Here is an 18,716-nt window from a genome sequence, read left to right as displayed (position 1 = left end):
AAGCAAAAAAAAGCACAACGTGATTTCTGAAAAAAAAAAACGCACAACGCAATTTCGGAAAAAAGCAAAAAAAAGCACAACGTGATTTCGGAAAAAATCAAAATGAAGCACAACGCTATTTTGGGAAAAAAAGCACAACGTGATTTTGGTAAAAAAAAGCACAATGCGATTTCAAAAAAAATCAAAATAAAGCACAACGGGATTTTGGGGCGAAAAGCACAACGGGATTTCAAAAAAAAAGCACACCGAGGTTTTGAAAAATAAAGCACAACGCGATTTCGGAAAAAAGGCACGTGATTTCGGAAAAAAGGCACAACGTGATTTCAAAAAAAAGCACACCGCAATTAAAAAAAAAAAGAACATGATTTTGAAAAAAAAGCACAACGCGATTTCGGAAAAAAAAGCACAACACGATTTCAAATAAAAGCACACTGCAATTTTGAAAAAAAAAGCACACCGCGATTTTGAGAAAAAAGGCACAACGCGATTTCAAATAAAAGCACACCGCAATTTTGAAAAAAAAAGCACAACGCGATTTCGGAAAAAAAAGCACCATGCAATTTTGAAAAAAAGCACAAGGTGATTTCAAAAAAAAGCACACAGGGGTTTTGAAAAAAAAGCACAACACGATTATAAAAAATAAAAACAACGTGATTTAAAAAAAACATGATTTTGAAAAACATGATTTTGAAAAAAAAGCACAACGCAATTTTGAAAAAAAAAGCACAAAGCGATTTCAAAATAAGCACCGCGCAATTTCGGAAAAAAAACACATGCGATTTTGAAAAAAAAACACACCGGGATTTTGAAAAAAAAGCACAACGCGATTTCGAAAAAAAAGCACAACGCGATTTCAAAAAAAAGCACACTGCAATTTTGAAAAAAAACACAACGCGATTTTGAAAAAAAAGCACAACATGATTTCTGAAAAAAAAGCACAACACAATTTCAAAAAAAAAGCACCACGCAATTTCAAAAAAAAGCACCGCGATTTTGAAAAAAAAAGCACACTGCAATTTTGAAAAAAAGCACAACATGATTTTGAAAAAAAAGCACAACACGATTTCTGAAAAAAAGCACAACGCAATTTCAAAAAAAAAAGCACCACGCAATTTCGAAAAAAAGCACCGCGATTTTGAAAAAAAAAGCACAACGCGATTATGATAAATAAAAAACGTGATTTAAAAAAACGCGATTTTGAAAAAAAGCACAATGCAATATTGAAAGTTCAAAAGCTCAACAGCACAACACGATTAAAAAAGCACTACGCGATATTGAAAGCACTATGCGAATACTAAAGCTCGAAAGTATAAGGCGACACGGATAGAACTTCTCTGGAGCACAGCCAAAGCTCAAATGACTGTGGAGATTTGATTACTAAAGGTAGCCACCTGCTTTTGTTGTATAGGTTTAGGTATCAAACTTGTGTAAATGTAACACCGCAGGGGTTCTAAAACATTTCGGCCATTGTTTAAGTTTCCTAAAATCAAAATTTAAACAACGGGAAATGTTCTTACAACCCCATGCGGTGTTACATAAATTTGGAAATTCAACTGACTGTCGGCACCGCTTTTGATACCCTTTCTCATTGTTCAATTTTGAAAATTTAAAATTTAGCTCCAGGTGGAGCCCCAACATGCTCTTCAAAATTAAATTTTTACCACCCGTTGTGTTCGCTCAATTCAATAAAAACCGGCAGATAAGCGAACACAAAGGGTGTCGGCCTCGCTTTTGATAAAATCTTTTTTATAACCCCTGTGGAGTTACATAAATTTGGAAATTTAACTGACTGTCGGCGCCGCTTTTGATACCCTTTCTCATTGTTCAATTTTGAAAGTTTAAAATTTAGCTCCACGTGGAGCCCCAACATGCTCTTCAAAATTAAATTTTTACCACCCATTGTGTTCGCTCAATTCAATAAAAGCCGGCAGATAAGCGAACACAAAGGGTGTCGGCCTCGCTTTTGATAAAATCTTTTTTAGAACCCCTGTGGTGTTAATAAATTTCGAAATTTAACTGACGTCGGCTTCGCGTTGGTCGGCTTCCCTTTTGATATGGCCCTTTTCCCCTTTTTATTCTTTTTTTGGTACAAATTTTCGTAATTAATTGCAATTACTCAAGAAGCTAATTGAGTAATTGCAATTATAATTATGGCGTTCCATGCCTCACGTTAGACCACATCTACGTACGAAAATTTCAAAAAAATCGGCCCATCCATCTAAGAGAACATTCGTTCCAAAGAATTTTTCCACTTTCAGACTGAAACTAATAGTGTGCTACGCACACTAATAACTAATCATTTTATTTACTAAAAATTACTATTAATTCGCCAAAAAAAAAATATAACAAAATTTACTGGCTATTTACCAAAAATTCAATGTTTTTTGTTGAAACAAAAATTACACTAGAAATTTTTGAAAAATTTTGATTTTTTATGGCAAAAAAATGTTAAAAATTAACAAAAAAATCAACAAAAAATTTTCTCCTCTTGACTCGCGCGGGATTCGAACACCCGACCTCCGGCGCACCAATCTTCAACCTACACACCCTAACCACCCCATCTGTTTGTTGGGGGTGAGCCGTTTGCGAGATATAAGGGTTTACACAAATTTCTGCTTATCCATAACGTTGAAACACACTTAAACGTTCATATCTCGTAAACGGCTGAATCGATTTCGACCAAATTAAAAATTTCTCTAGTTCAGTATCAAAGCAATATTTTGCTATCATCAGTTTCGACTTAAAGTTCGGAGCTTTTGAGTTCAGCCCGGCACAAATTTATACATAAATTGATATATAAATAAATAAATAAATATTCTAGGGGGTAAACTCGTAACTTTTTTATAGATTAACCAGCAAACTCATAACGTTTTGACAAACTCGTAACCTTTTTAGGACGTGACTTTTCGATGAGGTGCCATATGAATCTACAAGGTGTGGGGAGTCTACTGGCAAAGTTTGAGCAGGGACGTGAGATTGCCGTTTATACACTTTCTCTTTTGACTCAATTTTCAAATGAGTGCATAGCCTAAGTATTATGTACAAGGACATGAGGAAAAGGTGTTTATTGCCAAGAATCATTTTCTACGTTTTTTACGTTCTTTTTGGTGAATTTGGTGGTTGAAGATGTCCTCTTTCACATGGCGTGGTCAAAAATCGTCTAAAATAAATTTTTGACTGCTCAATTTTAATTTAGAGTTGATTATACAGGTCCGAATTTTCGTGTTTTTCAGTCTAAACAGTGATTTTATGGGAAAAGTATGCATCCTAGGAAAAAAATGCAATAAAGGAAATTGTAGAGAATAAAATTTTCTTTCTGCTCAGAGCTGGTTATTTTTCTGTGGGATGCTTTGTTAAAAAGCTATTTGCGAAAAACAGAGACGTAAGGGACTTTAAAAAAAAAGCTTTTCTGAAAAATTGATGTTTCGGCAATGAGATACCTCTCCACAGGTCACCCAAAAATCAAGTTAACGAATATAACGCGGCCTAACATCGAGTACTATCAGGCCTATGGGGTGACGCGTCGAGCGCATGCACAGCAACAAAGTTATGGAGGGGTCTTGAGATTGCTGTTTATACAAAACGTTACGAGTTTGCCTGTATGCGGCTATATATAAATATGTATATATATAAACTTATCTCGTTTTGCGCCATACGTCTTATCGTGATCAGCACACTCCGAAACGTCAAGAAAATCCACCCCCACCCAATTCTTGAACCATCATGACAAATACAATACCTTGACTTTCCGTTTCACGGCAAAGTCGGTAAAAGTGGTGTGACATATGGTTTATTGGGGTTTCGGACTCGTTGATTACGAATATCAACTTATTTTCTTGATTCAACGGCTTCGACACTCCCCTCCCCCTACACCTCGCCTCCAATTTCCAGAAAATTGATAAAAATCACGCAACGCATGTTTCATTAGGTTTTTGGAAGCGTCGAATACGACGAACATCAACCTGTTTCTTATACGTTACACCCCTCCAACGCTTTCAAAAGCTAACAAGAGCATCATCTCCTCCTCCTTTGATTTAGTTTCATAAACACTCCTGCAAATGTTTGCGGATGAATTTACGAAGATCACCGTCTACGACGTTTGAAAACATTCGACTTTTTAAAAAAGTTGTAAATTGACTTTCCTCAGCAACATAAAATGGATGTAGAATGTTAAAAAAAAAGAGACCTAAAAAACTTAGGTTTTTGAAGCTGTTTCGAGGTAAAGAGGGAATAGCAAAGTTCTCTGCTTTCTATACGAGAACCTCTAAAGTAGATACTCGCTCGACTGCATTTCTATTCTGAGAATTGCCTCTGGATTTTGTTTGAGCAAAGTGTAGACGTGACACAGAATACTTACGAGCTGAAAACTTGTTATAAAACCTCGTCGATGGATGTTGTTATCGAAATTAATTATATTGACATTGGTACACGTAATTTCAAACTTGTTAATTTGAAATCATCGATCGTTATATACAGAGTACCTGCGCCTAAATAATGTGGATAGGTACTACATATTGGTGGGAAATGTCATATTATACTTTACGTCATATAGGCAGGTATATTATATGTAGATGCTATACTCTTGTCGTATACTCGACGTATAGTAATACATAATTGCTCGATCGTTAAACGAATACGAGCAATTTACCTACTTCATTATTCATAATGTAACATGACGTCGCCTCGTCGCGTCGCGTCAGTAAAATGACGATAAGTTGGCTTATCAGGGTGTCTACCAGGTCGCTATAGCGTTAAAAGTCGCGAAAAGTCGCGATTTTGAAAATAGGGCGCTAAAGTCGCTAAAAGGTCGCGATTTTCGCCAAAAATACCAAAAAGTCGCTATAAATTGTCCAAACTTCAAATTTTAAAAACTTTTCGTATTATTATTCAATGTTAATGCTACTGCCAAATTAGCATTTTAAATAATCATAAAAATTCAAAATTTCAAAAGCTTTCGCCCTCGCTTCGCTCGGGCATATTATTTCGTTTTCTTTAGCCAAACTTTGAGTCTTGGTGATAGAAAAATTGACTTCTCACATTAAAAATGATATTTTTTCACTTCTGGAGAATTGTGAATTTTCGTGTTACCAGTGCTTTTGCCCTCAGTTGGCTCGGTTCGTACGGGCCATGTAGGTGTATTTTTAGAAATATGTACCTATTGTAATATTTTGGAAATTATTGTTAGATTGCTGGAGGAGCAGGACCGTCGAGAGGGGGAAAAGAGGAGAGTTTACCTAGGACTCGCTCATTCTGGAGGGTCCGACAATAAAGAAAGGGCCCGTGATGGAAGAAAAACGTGTTTTTTTACTTTTCAAAAGTCAAATTTTCAAAAGCTTTTGCCCTCGCTTCGCTCGGGCTTGTTTTCTTTTCTTTTTACACATCGAAATTTCTGAAAAAATATCATTCAACTTTCAAAGTTTTGAAGTGAAAGAATGAACTTCTCGCTTAAACAAAAAGAAAAATTAGTGGTTGAAATGACTAGAAAAAGAACAATCGAAGAAATTGAAATTTTAGAACTGAAGAAAGTTAAGTAGATGGAAAAGGAAAAAGAAAAGCTCGAAAATTTGGATGACTATTTATGTCACATGGAAACTATTAAAAGTTGTCCAAACCTCCCCCCTCCCACCACCCAATAAGTGCAAATTTTATTGGAACCCAATTTTTTTCGTTAGAAAATGGGGGGGGGGCGTACTGAAAAAAAATCGCGAAAAAAGGTTCTTCATAAATTTTTTTCGTGTTACATGGGAACTATTGAAAAATCCCATTTTTTTGTTGAAAAATTGGGTGTGGGAACTGTTGAAAAAAACATTTTTACGTTAGAAATTTTTTTTGGGGGGGGGGGTACTTTTAACTGAAAAAAAGTCGCTAAAAGTCGCGAAAAAAAGTCGCGAAAAGTCGCTATTTTTGAGAATTAAATTTTGGTAGACACCCTGCTTATTTGGCCCAATAAAACGTGTAACTAATTGATTGATTTGTTTTGGTTTGTTTATCGCTATAGTTGGTGGGCGGAGAGTTCGATATGGAGCTGAACTTTGTAATACAAGACGCTCAAAACATCAAGCATATGCTGGAGTTACTAGATCACTGCGTTCCAACGTTGCAGGTAAAATCTACTCTTCGGACTCTGTGTTCTTTTTTTCTCTGTTTTTATTTTTACGTCAAGTGAGTGAGAGGAGAGAGAGAAAAAAGGGACAAAACAAGAAAATCCTTGACACGTTTAACGAGCTAAGAAACAGCTATGGGGCATATATTCGACGCGTATGAGCTCGTATCGCGTATGTGTGCGATTGTTTATTCGCGTGCATGCACGTTCGCATTCGGCATTCGCGAATAGGTTGCTTTATTTCACAAAATGTACCATACGTTTAGTGTAGATATAGGGGGTCGGCGAGGATGAAGGGATTCGCTGAAAAAAGTACACCGTTTCTTTAAATACGGAAAAAGTCTTCCTTTTTGTATTTTCATCGCGGCGGATAGCGCAACGCGGCGTGTTTTCTTTCTTTTTTTTCCTTTTTTTTTTTTTTTTTTTCGTTTCAAAACCGACGAAAGTAGGTACGTAACTATTCGTAACTATACGTATAACTTGCAAAGTGTGAGAGAGAGAGCGAGAGAGCGTTGATACGGCGATGGCAAAGAAGAAAAGAAAGGAGCAAAAAAAAAACTCGCGAAAAAACAAAAGAAAAAAAACTCGGAGTTTTCAGTGTGAGTGAAAATTCACGGAAGGAGGAATGAAAGAGAGAAAAAAAACGTTGAAATCTAATTTTCCACTCGAGTACGTGCTTTAAAATTTAAATTATTTCGTATTAATTTCAACGTTTCCGCGTTGACCTTCCTTCTGTGTGATCTCGCTCTCGGCTCTCGGCTATGGCGATGGCGATGGCGATGGCGATGGCGCACCGGTTTTTTTCTTCTTCTTCGATAATCTATTCGCATTTAAATTAATATATCTGTTCGACTGGCGTTGGTGCGTACTTCGCCTCGATTGTTCTGTACGTCGCGTCGCAGTTCGCCCGTTCGCGTCCTCCTGACCGCGCTTTTCCTTTTAAAGCTTTCATTTGCAAGAGCTCGTCTTAATTGAGTTGGCGAACTTTCCAAGTGTTCTTCGCGTAGAGTAATTTCCACGCGAGTATAACGCCGAAACGCCTTCCGTACTTATTTTCTTCTTGCGCGAGTTGAGAGAGTTGTTGCTGGTGTCTCGCCTATGGCCTATCGCCTATCGCGCCTTAAGCTAATTTGTCGGCGACCGCCGCCGCGCCGCGGTCGTGGCAAATTGGTAGTGGCGCGGGCAAGGGCGCGGGCGCCGTTCGTTAAATGTGTAAAATGTACTAAAGCAAATTGTTTTTTTTCTTCTTCTATCTCTCTTTCTCTCTTATCGCATTTCTAGGCGGAAATATGGAGCGTATTTATAGCCATCTTGAGGAAATCAGTGCGAAATTTGCAAGCGTGTACCGAAGTTGGCCTCATAGAACATGTGCTATGTCGATTACATCGCGCCAATTCCGTCGTAGCAGGTAAATTTAGCAAATTTCCCAGCAAATGTACCGCTATATATCTGTTACCATAATGTACCAGCTGATGCCACGTCGCTGTAATGCGAAAAAATGTTCGAAATTTTTTCTACTTTTTGAAAAAATACTCGTATGTAGGTATCAAATTGTACGCTTTTACAGCCGTTGCTAGTCAGGATACCATTAACAATCCAACACCATTGAGATTTAAAAAAAAGTGATTAAGAACTGGCACAGTGAATTGGGGGATCACGGATGAATTAGATCCGTTTCGAGTCTAGGTTCTCCGATTTTACAAACGAAACAGCCCTTCAGGATAAGATAGTGAAATCAGCACTTTATTCAATTTTAAATGAACTCACCCAAAATGATAGTTTTGATATAAAACAATGCCAAAAAATTTTTGAGTCGACGCCCCTCTCCCTCCACCCCAACCCGAGAAATGTGTCCATACGTGCTTAAAGTTCAAAATTCTCGTTCTCCAAAAAGGTGCGTATGTGAAATTTTTTTCAAAAAAAAAATGTTCATATTTACGGTTTTTGGGTTGGGAAAGGGGGGAGTGGTTGAAAATTTCAAAAATTTGTAGAAAAAACGGGGAGGGTCACCTCTGTGAAATTTTTCTTACACTTAAAGGTATAAGATGTATTTTTTGTGGAGTTCAAAAATCGGTGCAACATGCTCAGAAAAAATCAAAATCTTGCAAAAAAAAACGTGCTTTTTTGTCATTTTCAAGTCAAAATTTTTGGAAAAAATTAAATCCTGAGAAATCCAAATATTTTGATTTTGAGGAAAATTATTTTTGAGTAATTTCATAGAATTTGTGTCTCAAAATTGGGTCGTGATTTTGGGACTTTTGAAAAAGGTGTCGTGCGACCTATCGGAATAAGTCAATTCAGGGTGTCCATCTATTGGAAAGTCTGGAAAACGGGGTTAAAGTCAGGGAATTTCGTAATTTAACGTAAAATCCCTTGAATTTTGAAACTAACCCCACGAGAGTGAATTTCGCCATTTCCAGCTTTTCTGGTGCCTCCCTTCAATTTTTGGATATTTTTATTATGAAAAAGGCATGTCAAAAAACCTCTCTTGAGGTGTCCCCTCCAGAATCGGCTCAAATGTGGATAAATTCTTTAAACAGGTCGAGTATAACACACAACGATTTTTAGCTGCCCAACTTCATATTCACGCCTTCTAGAGCAAATTCAAAATTCTGGAGAAATTGAAAAATCGCGCTGGAGCCTCCAAAATGGCTGGAAATGGCGGAATTGGGCCTCAGGGGGTTTATTGTGTTCGAAATACAGCGATTCGCGCAAATTTCAAAAATTTTCTCGCAAACGGGAATTTTTTTAACTTTGAATAGATATTTTTATTTTGAAAAAAAACTGGTCAAAAAACCACTCTTGAGGTGTCTCCTCCAGAATCGGCTCAAATGTGGATAAATTCGTTAAACAGATCGAGTATAACACACAACTCGATTTTTAGCTCTCTAACTTCATATTCACGCTTTCTGGAGCAGATTCAAAATTCTGGAGAAATTGAAAAATGGCGCTGGAGGCTCCAGAATGGCTGGAAATGACGAAATTTGGATTTGGGGGGTTATTATCAGTTTTAGGACTTATTTTGAACATTTTTACTGATCAAGTACGTACTTTTTAAAAAGAAGCATAAATCACCAAAATAATCAATTTTGGATTTTCAAAAATTCGCCAAAAATCGAAAAATGAACTTGGGCAGCTGAAAATTTGGATTTGGGGGTTTTACATCGTGCTCTTTCAAAAAATCGCGGTCCTGTTCAAATCGGAGGCGGACACCTCAATAGGTTCCCTTGTTAGTTCTGTCAGTCAAAATTATTCTCCACTTTTGGGTTTTCAGTCGGCATTTTTGAATTTTCACTCTACATTTTTGTACCCAATTCACCGGCCCTTCCTCATCAACCCAGAAACTTTGGATCGTTACACCCCTGCTTGCATGTTCAAATTTTTTTTTTAATAATTGAAAAAGTTATTAATTATTAGTTAGCTGTTTTTTATATCCCAAAAAGTATCCTGTTTGCAGTGAAACTTAAAAAAATTACCCCCCCCCCCTCCCCACTGGTACATTTTTCTTCAATTAAAGTACGGAGTGAGTATAGAAAATCGGAAAAAATGGTCTGAAAAATCTGGAGAAGTCAGCTGTCGTAATTTTCGGAATTTCGAAAATGTCTCGAACGACTTATCGAAATTTTGTACATACATAATGTTAAATGTGTGCGAAAAATTCAAATACATATTTTGACGATTTTTGTACTTGTATTGAATTTTGAGCTTAAAATTGAGTCATGATTTTCGGAATTTTGAAAATGTGTCTTCTCAAATAATTTTGACCCCGAAATTGGGTCACGATTGTCGGAATTTTTGAAAAAGTGTATCGCACTCTATCAAAATAGGTTACAATTTCGCGAAATATAATTCAAGAACTTCTAGCAAAATTTTAAAATCTGCACAGGTTTGAAAATTATCGTTACACACTCGGAAAATTGACATAGTTTCCGGCTCAAACTTCTACAAAATCACTCGAGAAAAACATTTTCGTCGAAATTGTTGATTTCATCGCGAAGTTTCATTTCAGCCGATTTTGAGTCGATACTGATAATGAAGTACAAATTACACCCTTTTCACTACAACTTGAAATTTCCGGGAAAATTGAAAATTCGCTGGAGGCTCCAGAATAGTTGAAGCTTATAGTTTTCGAATCAAAAGGTCGAAATAGAGCAATTACATGTTTACCTACACTGTTTCGCTTGGTCCAGAAAAATGAGGGGGGGGGGGTTAACCTTTCTAAATTTTTCTGGGTTGATTCTGAATAATTATGGTAATGCTACATAATACGTATGCACAGCTGTAACAAATGGTATCAGATAATTAGCGTTATCGCGAGAAAAGAAAAATACGAGTATGTAAGTAATCAGCGTATTTTTCAGATTTATTGGTCGATATGTTAGGAGTGTTGGCCAGTTACAGCATAACCGTAAAAGAACTGAAATTACTATTGAGTTCGATGAAAGCTGTAAACGGAAAATGGGTACGTAGGCGAAGATCCTTTTCATATGGTGTTGTTTATGAGCGTGTGTTTGTGTGTGTGTGTGTTTTTTTGCAACCATTCGTATATATATCTACTACCTAGACCTACCTTCTGGCTGTTTGGACAAATAATTAATGTTTAATATGGGTTGTGTGCGTAGCCTAAACATTCGACTAAATTATTAAGCGTGCTTCGTCAAATGCCACAAAGAAACGGACCGGATGTGTTTTTCACGTTTCCAGGAAAGAAGGGCTCGGTAAGTAATTAGAATTAAATGCGTACTCGGGCGCTCGTTTAGCTGCGGCTACTTAAAAGATTAAAATACGACGCTATTTAAGGGCGCCAGCATCTGACGCGTGCCTTTTCAAACATTTACACCGTTTACGTTTACGTTTACGTTTAACTCTCGGTATACGAGTTAGACGAGTACTTTACCTTTACCTTTTTTTGGGTACCTGTAGGCGATCGTATTACCACCGTTGGCTAAATGGCCGCACGAAAATGGTTTCACTTTTACCACGTGGTTTCGTTTGGATCCTATAAATTCGGTGAATATCGAGCGAGAAAAACCCTATTTGTATTGGTGAGTGATTTTACGTATCGGTATTTTTGTATAACTTTACTTACGTAGTAGGTATAGGACGTAGGACGACGTAGGTACTTAATAATGCGCCTATATAACGAAAGAATAAGAATGTACGCGAGTATGAAAGAAAAACGGATGAAAGAATGAGAAAAAAGAAGAAGCAGGATGGAAATCAAATCGAAATTCGACGTTACGTTACTTATCTGTATCCTTTTGAACTCGCCATCTTCGTATTTACAGTTTCAAAACGAGCAAAGGAGTTGGCTACAGCGCGCACTTCGTCGGTCATTGTTTGGTGCTAACTTCGATTAAAATCAGAGGAAAAGGTTTCCAACATTGTGTGAAGTACGAATTCCATCCGAGAAAAGTGAGTTCGATAGCTTTGAAGTCGCAGACAAAGATATACGTATCGTATCGTACATTATATAGTTAATTTAATTGGCCTTCTCGTTTCTTTCGCTGTTGTGCTGTGTAGTGGTACATGATCGCGATTGTATACATTTACAATCGATGGACCAAAAGCGAAATCAAATGTTTGGTCAACGGTCAACTGGCTTCCAGTACAGAGATGGCTTGGTTCGTGTCGACCAACGACGTAAGTATACGAGTTACGAGTACAATGAATGATGTACCTAGACCTACCTATTTCCTAAAATACGTGCTAAATGTACGACGTATGTACTATGTACGGTACGAGTAAAAAGCCAAATAATATAATACGCGACGCGAATAATATTGTTTCAGCCGTTTGATAAATGTTACATCGGCGCGACCGCCGAACTGGATGAAGAGCGTGTATTTTGCGGCCAAATGTCTACGATATATTTATTCAGCGAAGCATTAACCACCCAACAAATATGCGCTATGCATAGACTCGGACCGACGTACAAAGTACGAGTAAACTTTTTGCACCATTAATTACCAACGCTCTGGCGTTGGCGCTGGCGTTAACCTTAATTTTTGACGGTTTTATTTTATATATATTTTATATATGTATTGTGTATGTGTTTTTTCCGCAGTGTCAGTTTCGTTTCGATAACGAATGCAATCTTACCCTGCCGGAGAATCACCGAAGGGTGAGTCAGAAAGTGGATACTTTCGAAACGCATGACAAAAGTAGCTTGCTCCCGTTGCACTCGGCTGATAGAACCGTAAGAGTAGTTAGAAATTGTAGATATTGAACCGCTTTGCGACCTTATATTTTTATTTTTAGTATTATTTATGATAATTAGCTTATAATCTAGTTTAAGGCTAGACCGACCTACTAAATCTAAAATTTGAAAATGAACGCGACCGATAATGGGGCAATTTCTCGATATTTCCTTAGTCCTCATTTTGGAAAAAAATGACGGCGAGGAGGAAAGTGAACCTCAAAGTATACCAACAGCGAGAATTTTAAGTGCTGAAATTCATGTTTCGATTTTTGGAGAATTCAAAAAAATTGGAATTTGGTTCATTCCTCATTTAAAAAAATCAAAATTTGATCAAATTGACAAAAAAGTCTGAAATTTGGTAGGTTTCTTATTTTCGACCTACCGAGTCCATTGGCGATGGTTTCAAATCGTTCCGAAGCCTCCGGAGGATTTACAGATCCACCAGTTTTTGAAAAACGCTGTCAAGTGGGGTGAAAATGAAATTCAGCTCGTTAAAATCGGATTTACTTATCATCTTGGTGGCCATTTCGATCGATTTAGGTACATATTTTCAAAATCGTTTCGTGCCGGTTCAAATCCAAACTTTTCTCTATCGATTATTTTTTGGGAAAAAATTTGAAGTTTATCGTTCGCGAATAAAAAAATCTGACAGACTTTCACTCTATCATCGACTCCTCGTGTCGATTGGCGATGATTTCGGAGGACCATTCTAGAGCCTCCAGCAAATATTCGGTTTCTGCAGTTTTTATTTTGAAAATCTGGAATTTATAAAATATGACTAGAGGCTCCGGGGTGGCTTGAAACGACCTATATTGTCCACTTGATCGAAATTAGGGTGTATAACTACTAAAAATCTGTGCTCAAAAGTATTCGAAACCGTTTTTAATCGATTCTAGAGGTCGGAAATAGGCTACCTACCAAATTTCAGCTTTCTAGGTTGATTACCCAAGTGAAATTTTGTTTTTTCTCTCTCATTTTTTGTCCAAAGATTTTAGAAATTGACCAAAAATCGAAATAAATTGTCCTTAAGCACCTGAAATTTTGGCTGGTGTTGCATTTTTGCATACGCTTTCTATTTAGTTTTATCGGGTTAAACCATTCTATAGAATTAGATGACGTATACGAGCTATTCGAGTTTGCTTCGTATTTACGGCAAACTGAGTATGCAATTTTATTAACACGATCGTGTGTTTTGAAACTGTACGAGTAGAACGGTAATGAAAAATGTATTCAGATCATCCAATTCTGATCAGATGGTTTTATGAGTTTCGTTTCAATCGTTTCTCGGTCAACCCTCCTAAAGGGGGAGGGGGTTAGGGTGGGTCTGATTTTTACTCTGTAGTTAGGTATTCGCGATTCTTAGCGGATTTGCGAGACTTCGAATGTTCATGTCTAAAGATTGGTTGAACTTGGAAAAAATCTGTTTGCTGTGTTTTCGAAATGAATATATTGAATAAGTATTCAAAATCAGTAATTAAAATGTGGTGGTGGAGGGAGGGGGGGGGGGGTAAATTTCAATTTGAAATTTCAAGTTGACTGAATTTTTTTTAATGAGTACGAAAGTTGAAAGCTATAAAATTGGAAGTTGAAGAAAATTATGTTTTAAACACCGTTTATATTCATTGTTAGGATCTCAACGTCCCTTATGGGTGCAGTTTTACCCCTCCTCCACCCTGCCCTGCCCGCCACAGTACGATCAAAACTCAAAAAAATCATTACCTTCTCAATTTTTAATAATACGGAGACGTTGAATTTGAATATTAGCTCATTGCTTCATTTCAATCTCTTTAACTGCCCCCTTCCTCCGACGAGTTCAGACTCTCCGTAATCAGAAATGATTTCTAGTCCGGCATAATGTGACAATAAGAGTAATTGCACCCCCCCCCCTCTCCCACCACGCCGATCCACCGGGACAACTTTTTTCTTGAAGGGGACATCCTAAGGAACATTTTAAAGCAAACTTGCCAAAAAAAAACTTGGCCTTACTTACAAAATGGCGGCCATTTTGATTTACAGGTCAGCCGAAATCGCAGATTTCGCGTTTCAACATAGGACTTGCACGAAATTTTTTAAACTTTACAAAGGTAAATCGAAAGATTATGCAAAAATTTATCACGTGTCCAAATTTCAAGTGCTAAAGTACGTTTTTCGATTTTTGGTGAATTTTTGAAAATCGAATTTAGGCCAAAAAAGAGGGAAAAAATCAAAATTTTACCAAATTGACCAAGAAAGCTGAAATTTAGGATATACCCTATTTTCGACATGCCAAATCGATTGGAAACGGTTTCAACCCGTTTTGAGCAGTTCTGGAGCTTCCAGCAGATTTTTGAAACTCGAAATTCCCACAAAATTCCATCAAATTGGAGTTGTAAAGCTGAAATTTATTCTAAAAACTAATTTCAATGCGCTACGAAGTACTGCAGGTAAATTTCAAGTCGTTTTGGGGCCTCCAGCGACTTTCTGAAAATTCCTGGAGCCTCCAGCAGATGTTGGAAACTTTTCATCAAATGGAGATGGAAAGCTGAAATTTACTCTACACTCGAATTTTAACACCCTCTGAAGACGACTTTCGGTGGGTTCAAGTCACTTTAGAGCCCCCAGCGACTTTTTTGAAAATTACTGGAGCCTCCAGTAGATTTTTGAAACTTGAAATTTCCCCAAAATTTCATCAAACTGAGATGGAGAGTTGAAATTCATTCTGCAAACCAATTTCAATACGCTACGAAGTTGACTGCTGGTGGATTTCAAGTCGTTTTGGAGCCTCCAGCGACTTTTTGAAAAGTTATATGGCCTTTTTTTTGGAAAATTGAAATTTCCTAAAAGTAGCTGGAAGATTCAAAACCATTTGAAACCACCATGTAGTCTGCGAAGTAAATTTCAGCTTGCTAACTCCATTTGATGAAATTTTGTGAAAATTTAAAGTTTCAAAAATCGGCTGGAGGCTCCAGTAATTTTCAAAAAAGTCGCTGGAGGCTCTAAAATGACTTGAACACACCTGAAGTCGTCTTCAGAGTGTGTTAAAATTAGTTTTCAGAATAAATTTCAGCTCCATCTCCATTTGATGAAATTTTGTGAAAATTTAAAGTTTGAAACATCTGCTGGAGGCTTTAGGAATTTTCAAAAAGTCGCTGGAGGCTTCAAAACGACATGAAATTTACCTGCAGTACTTCGTAGCGTATTGAAATTAGTTTTTAGAATAAATTTCAGCTTTACAATTCCCATTTTGATGGAATTTTGTGGGAATTTCGAGTTTCAAAAACCTGCTGGAGGCTCCAGAACTGCTCAAAACGGGTTGAAACCGTTTCCAATCGATTTGGCATGTCGAGAATAGGGTATATCCCATATTTCAGCTTTCTTGGTCAATTTGGTAAAATTTTGATTTTTTCCCTCATTTTTGGCCTAAATTGGATTTTCAAAAATTCACCAAAAATCGTAAAACGCACTTTAGCACTTGAAATTTGGACAGGTGATAAATTTTTGCATGATCTTTCGACCTACCTTTGTAAAGTTTGAAAAATTTCGTGCAAATCCTATGTTGAAACGCGAATTCTGCGATTTCGGCTGACCTGTAAATCAAAATGGCCGCCATTTTGTAAGTAAGGCCAACTTTTTTTTGGGCAAGTTCGCTTTAAAATGGTCCTTAAGATGTCCCCTTTAGGAGAAAAGTTGTCCCGGAGGATCGGTGGGGGTGGGGGGGTTGTTGCAATTACTCCTATTGTCATATGCCGGACTATTCGTTTTTGTTTTTGATCTATTTTTCGAGCGAAGAGCGTGAAAAATAAACACCATCGTGAATCGTAGTTGGAAATGAAGTTCACAAGGTGAAAATTTTGAAGGATACCTGAAATTGTCTCGACTTATACTTACTTTTTGTGTGTGGTTATGTATGTAGTACTCGTAGCATTGAGTTTATTTTATGCTGATCCTTCTTTGAAAATGCTTTGGCTGCGCAAACATTTTTCAAGTATTTCGCATTTGTAATTCGAACATTGTCTGCATCTTCAAAAGAGATTGTAGACTGATGTATCGTCGCCTTAGAATACAGAGGAATTGTATCCTTTTTTTTTTTTTCGTTTTTGCGGTTTTGTCTGATTTTGGTGGATAAATGCGTGTTCTTTGAGTAAGCAGTGATAAAAGACCTAGAAAATAACTTATCGCTTCCATCTTTACTGTGAAACAAAAAACCGATGTGCGAAATTATTGACATCGATTCGTAACCTTCACCACCACTGTATTCTTAGGCGACTGTTTGAGAAGGCACCATGGAGGATTTTTTGTAGGAGATCTTCGATAAGAGCAAAAAGAACTTATTTGTAGGTGCTGCTTTTCTCTCCGCTCCATGTGCCAAACTTGTTTGTAAAATATTCTCAAACTACGTTTATTGTCGATGGAAAATTTGGAAAGTGTAAAAGTGAAAAAACATTAAGTAGTTGCGCGTACTCTTGGGAAATATGTACCGTGTCTGACGTGCTACCTACTCGCCTAGCTACGTAGGTAGGTAGGTAGGTAGGTAGGTAGATACGGTAGCAGGTACCCACGAGCATAGAAACAGAAAACCGTTAGCGTTCGAAAGTCGATGCGTTGAATAATTCGTCAAAATTGGTAAATTCGGTCAGGTAGCTACAGCTAGCTGCTTTTGTGGCGTTCAAAAAAGGGATGCGAAAGGTGAGAAAGGACGAAGGACGAGGGTGTGCGGATGGCGAGCGCCAGCACATCGTACTCGTTGAATATACTCGAACTCGTAGTCAGTCAAAGTAATGCCACTGCGGTGTAGCAGATCGAGCAGCGTTAAGCCTGTATGAACAAATTGCGGTCGACTTGTATGCGAAGAAATGGCTTTATTTGTAGCTTTGTAGCTGAGCGCAAAGTATAGGCTTCAAAAGCGGAGCGGTTTGCGGTTACGAAATCCATCCTCGATTGCTAAGAGTACAAGGTACCGCAAATCTGACACATTTCATGAGCTTCGGTAAACATTTGCCGCCGTTGCTACTGCCGACGCTCTGTATAGCTGTTGCAAGTTTTACGTCTTCTTGTTAGTTTGATATACTTGTAGTTTAGTTTCTCGTTTTAACCGGAGAGTCAGTCTCTCCAATTTGATATACTTAGACTTACGAGTTACGTGTAGCCGTAGCGTAGGTAGTAGTGTTTTGCTATTCTTAGACTTACTTGGTTGTGTACCTCTACCTACGTTCGCGCATTTTCATCTTGTTGAAAAGTAAGCAGACTATAGGTATTGACAGTTGGGTATAAACTCGTATATACTTGGTGCACCTACACTAATATGGTGTGGGCTGCATTACGTGCAGTTACCTATTATACGCTATACTATAATGTAATGGCTTTATACCTACATGTTTGGTACAGACTACAGATTCGATTAAATCTCATCGCATCGTATAGGTTGTTCTACTTGTACTCGTAGTATGTGTATTTGACCGAATAAGCCGGACTCTCTCCTTCAACAGAGATTGTTTTTTCTCTCGCTAAGGCTAATGTTTACCTTATTTTCCACACAGGTGCTGTACGATGGTAAATTATCGAGCGCCATTGTTTTTATGTATAATCCGGTGGCCACCGATAGTCAGTTATGTTTACAATCCGCTCCGAAAGGGAATATTTCCTACTTTGTGCATACGCCGCATGCATTGATGCTTCAGGTAAGTCTATATCCGCACGAGAATCGTGTAATTTTACAACAAAATTCTTTGAAAATACATTATTTATAGCGTGAAAATGACTGAAAATTGTTGAAAATTGAGGTAAAATTGGCGATAATTTCACTTGAAAAATCATTTAAAGTGGATAGAGTAGGTATCTAAAAATATAATGAGAAAATTTTAAATGGTCAAAGATTAATAAAATTATATCGGAATTTGAGCAACATTTTGTAAAAATTGTGTAAATTACAAAAATGCGAAAAACGAAAAAAAAATGATCAAATAAAATGTCATCAAAGTGACATAAAATTTAAAATTAATTTAAAAATCTGACAAGGGAACCTCTTGAGGTGTCCGCCTCCGATTTGAACGGGACCGCGATTTTTGGAAAGAACATGTTCTAAAACCCCCAATCCAAATTTTCAGCTGCCCAAATTCATTTTTCGATTTTTGGCGAATTTTTGAAAATCCAAAATTGACTATTTCAGTGATTTATGCTTCTTTTTAAAAAGTGCGTACTTGATCAGTAAAAATGTTCAAAATGAGTCTTAAAACTGATATTAACCCTCCAAATTCAAATTTCGCCATTTTCAGCCATTCTGGAGCCTCCAGCGCTATTTTTAAATTTCTCGAGAATTTTGAATCTGCTCCAGAAGGCGTGAATATGAAGTTGGGCAGCTAAAAATCGAGTTGTGTGTTATACTCGATCGGTTTAACGAATTTATCCACATTTGAGTCGATTTTGGGAGGGACA

At 37.3% G+C, this 18,716-nt stretch overlaps 1 protein-coding gene across 12 annotated transcripts in view; it reads left to right on the top strand.

The window, feature by feature from the left end:
• rg (rugose) overlaps positions 1-18,716 on the top strand; it is a 179,152-nt gene that overhangs the window by 40,325 nt on the left and 120,111 nt on the right. For 8 of the 12 annotated variants that reach the window (XM_065353646.1, XM_065353648.1, XM_065353654.1 and 5 more), the window contains 10 exons: positions 5,999-6,103; positions 7,385-7,511; positions 10,453-10,565; positions 10,726-10,821; positions 11,027-11,148; positions 11,392-11,518; positions 11,627-11,746; positions 11,896-12,042; positions 12,171-12,302; positions 17,822-17,962. In XM_065353646.1, coding sequence (XP_065209718.1) covers positions 5,999-6,103; positions 7,385-7,511; positions 10,453-10,565; positions 10,726-10,821; positions 11,027-11,148; positions 11,392-11,518; positions 11,627-11,746; positions 11,896-12,042; positions 12,171-12,302; positions 17,822-17,962 — 1,230 coding nt within the window. The remainder of the gene's footprint in view (positions 1-5,998; positions 6,104-7,384; positions 7,512-10,452; positions 10,566-10,725; positions 10,822-11,026; positions 11,149-11,391; positions 11,519-11,626; positions 11,747-11,895; positions 12,043-12,170; positions 12,303-17,821; positions 17,963-18,716) is intronic. The other 4 variants (XM_065353655.1, XM_065353649.1, XM_065353652.1 and 1 more) reach the window with 3 other exon arrangements.

This window comes from Planococcus citri, chromosome 2 (genome assembly GCF_950023065.1).
Source record: "Planococcus citri chromosome 2, ihPlaCitr1.1, whole genome shotgun sequence".
In the NCBI taxonomy this organism is placed as follows: Eukaryota; Metazoa; Arthropoda; class Insecta; order Hemiptera; family Pseudococcidae; genus Planococcus; species Planococcus citri.
Note: the sequence above shows the minus strand (reverse complement) of the source record. Positions and strands in the feature narration are given on the sequence as shown.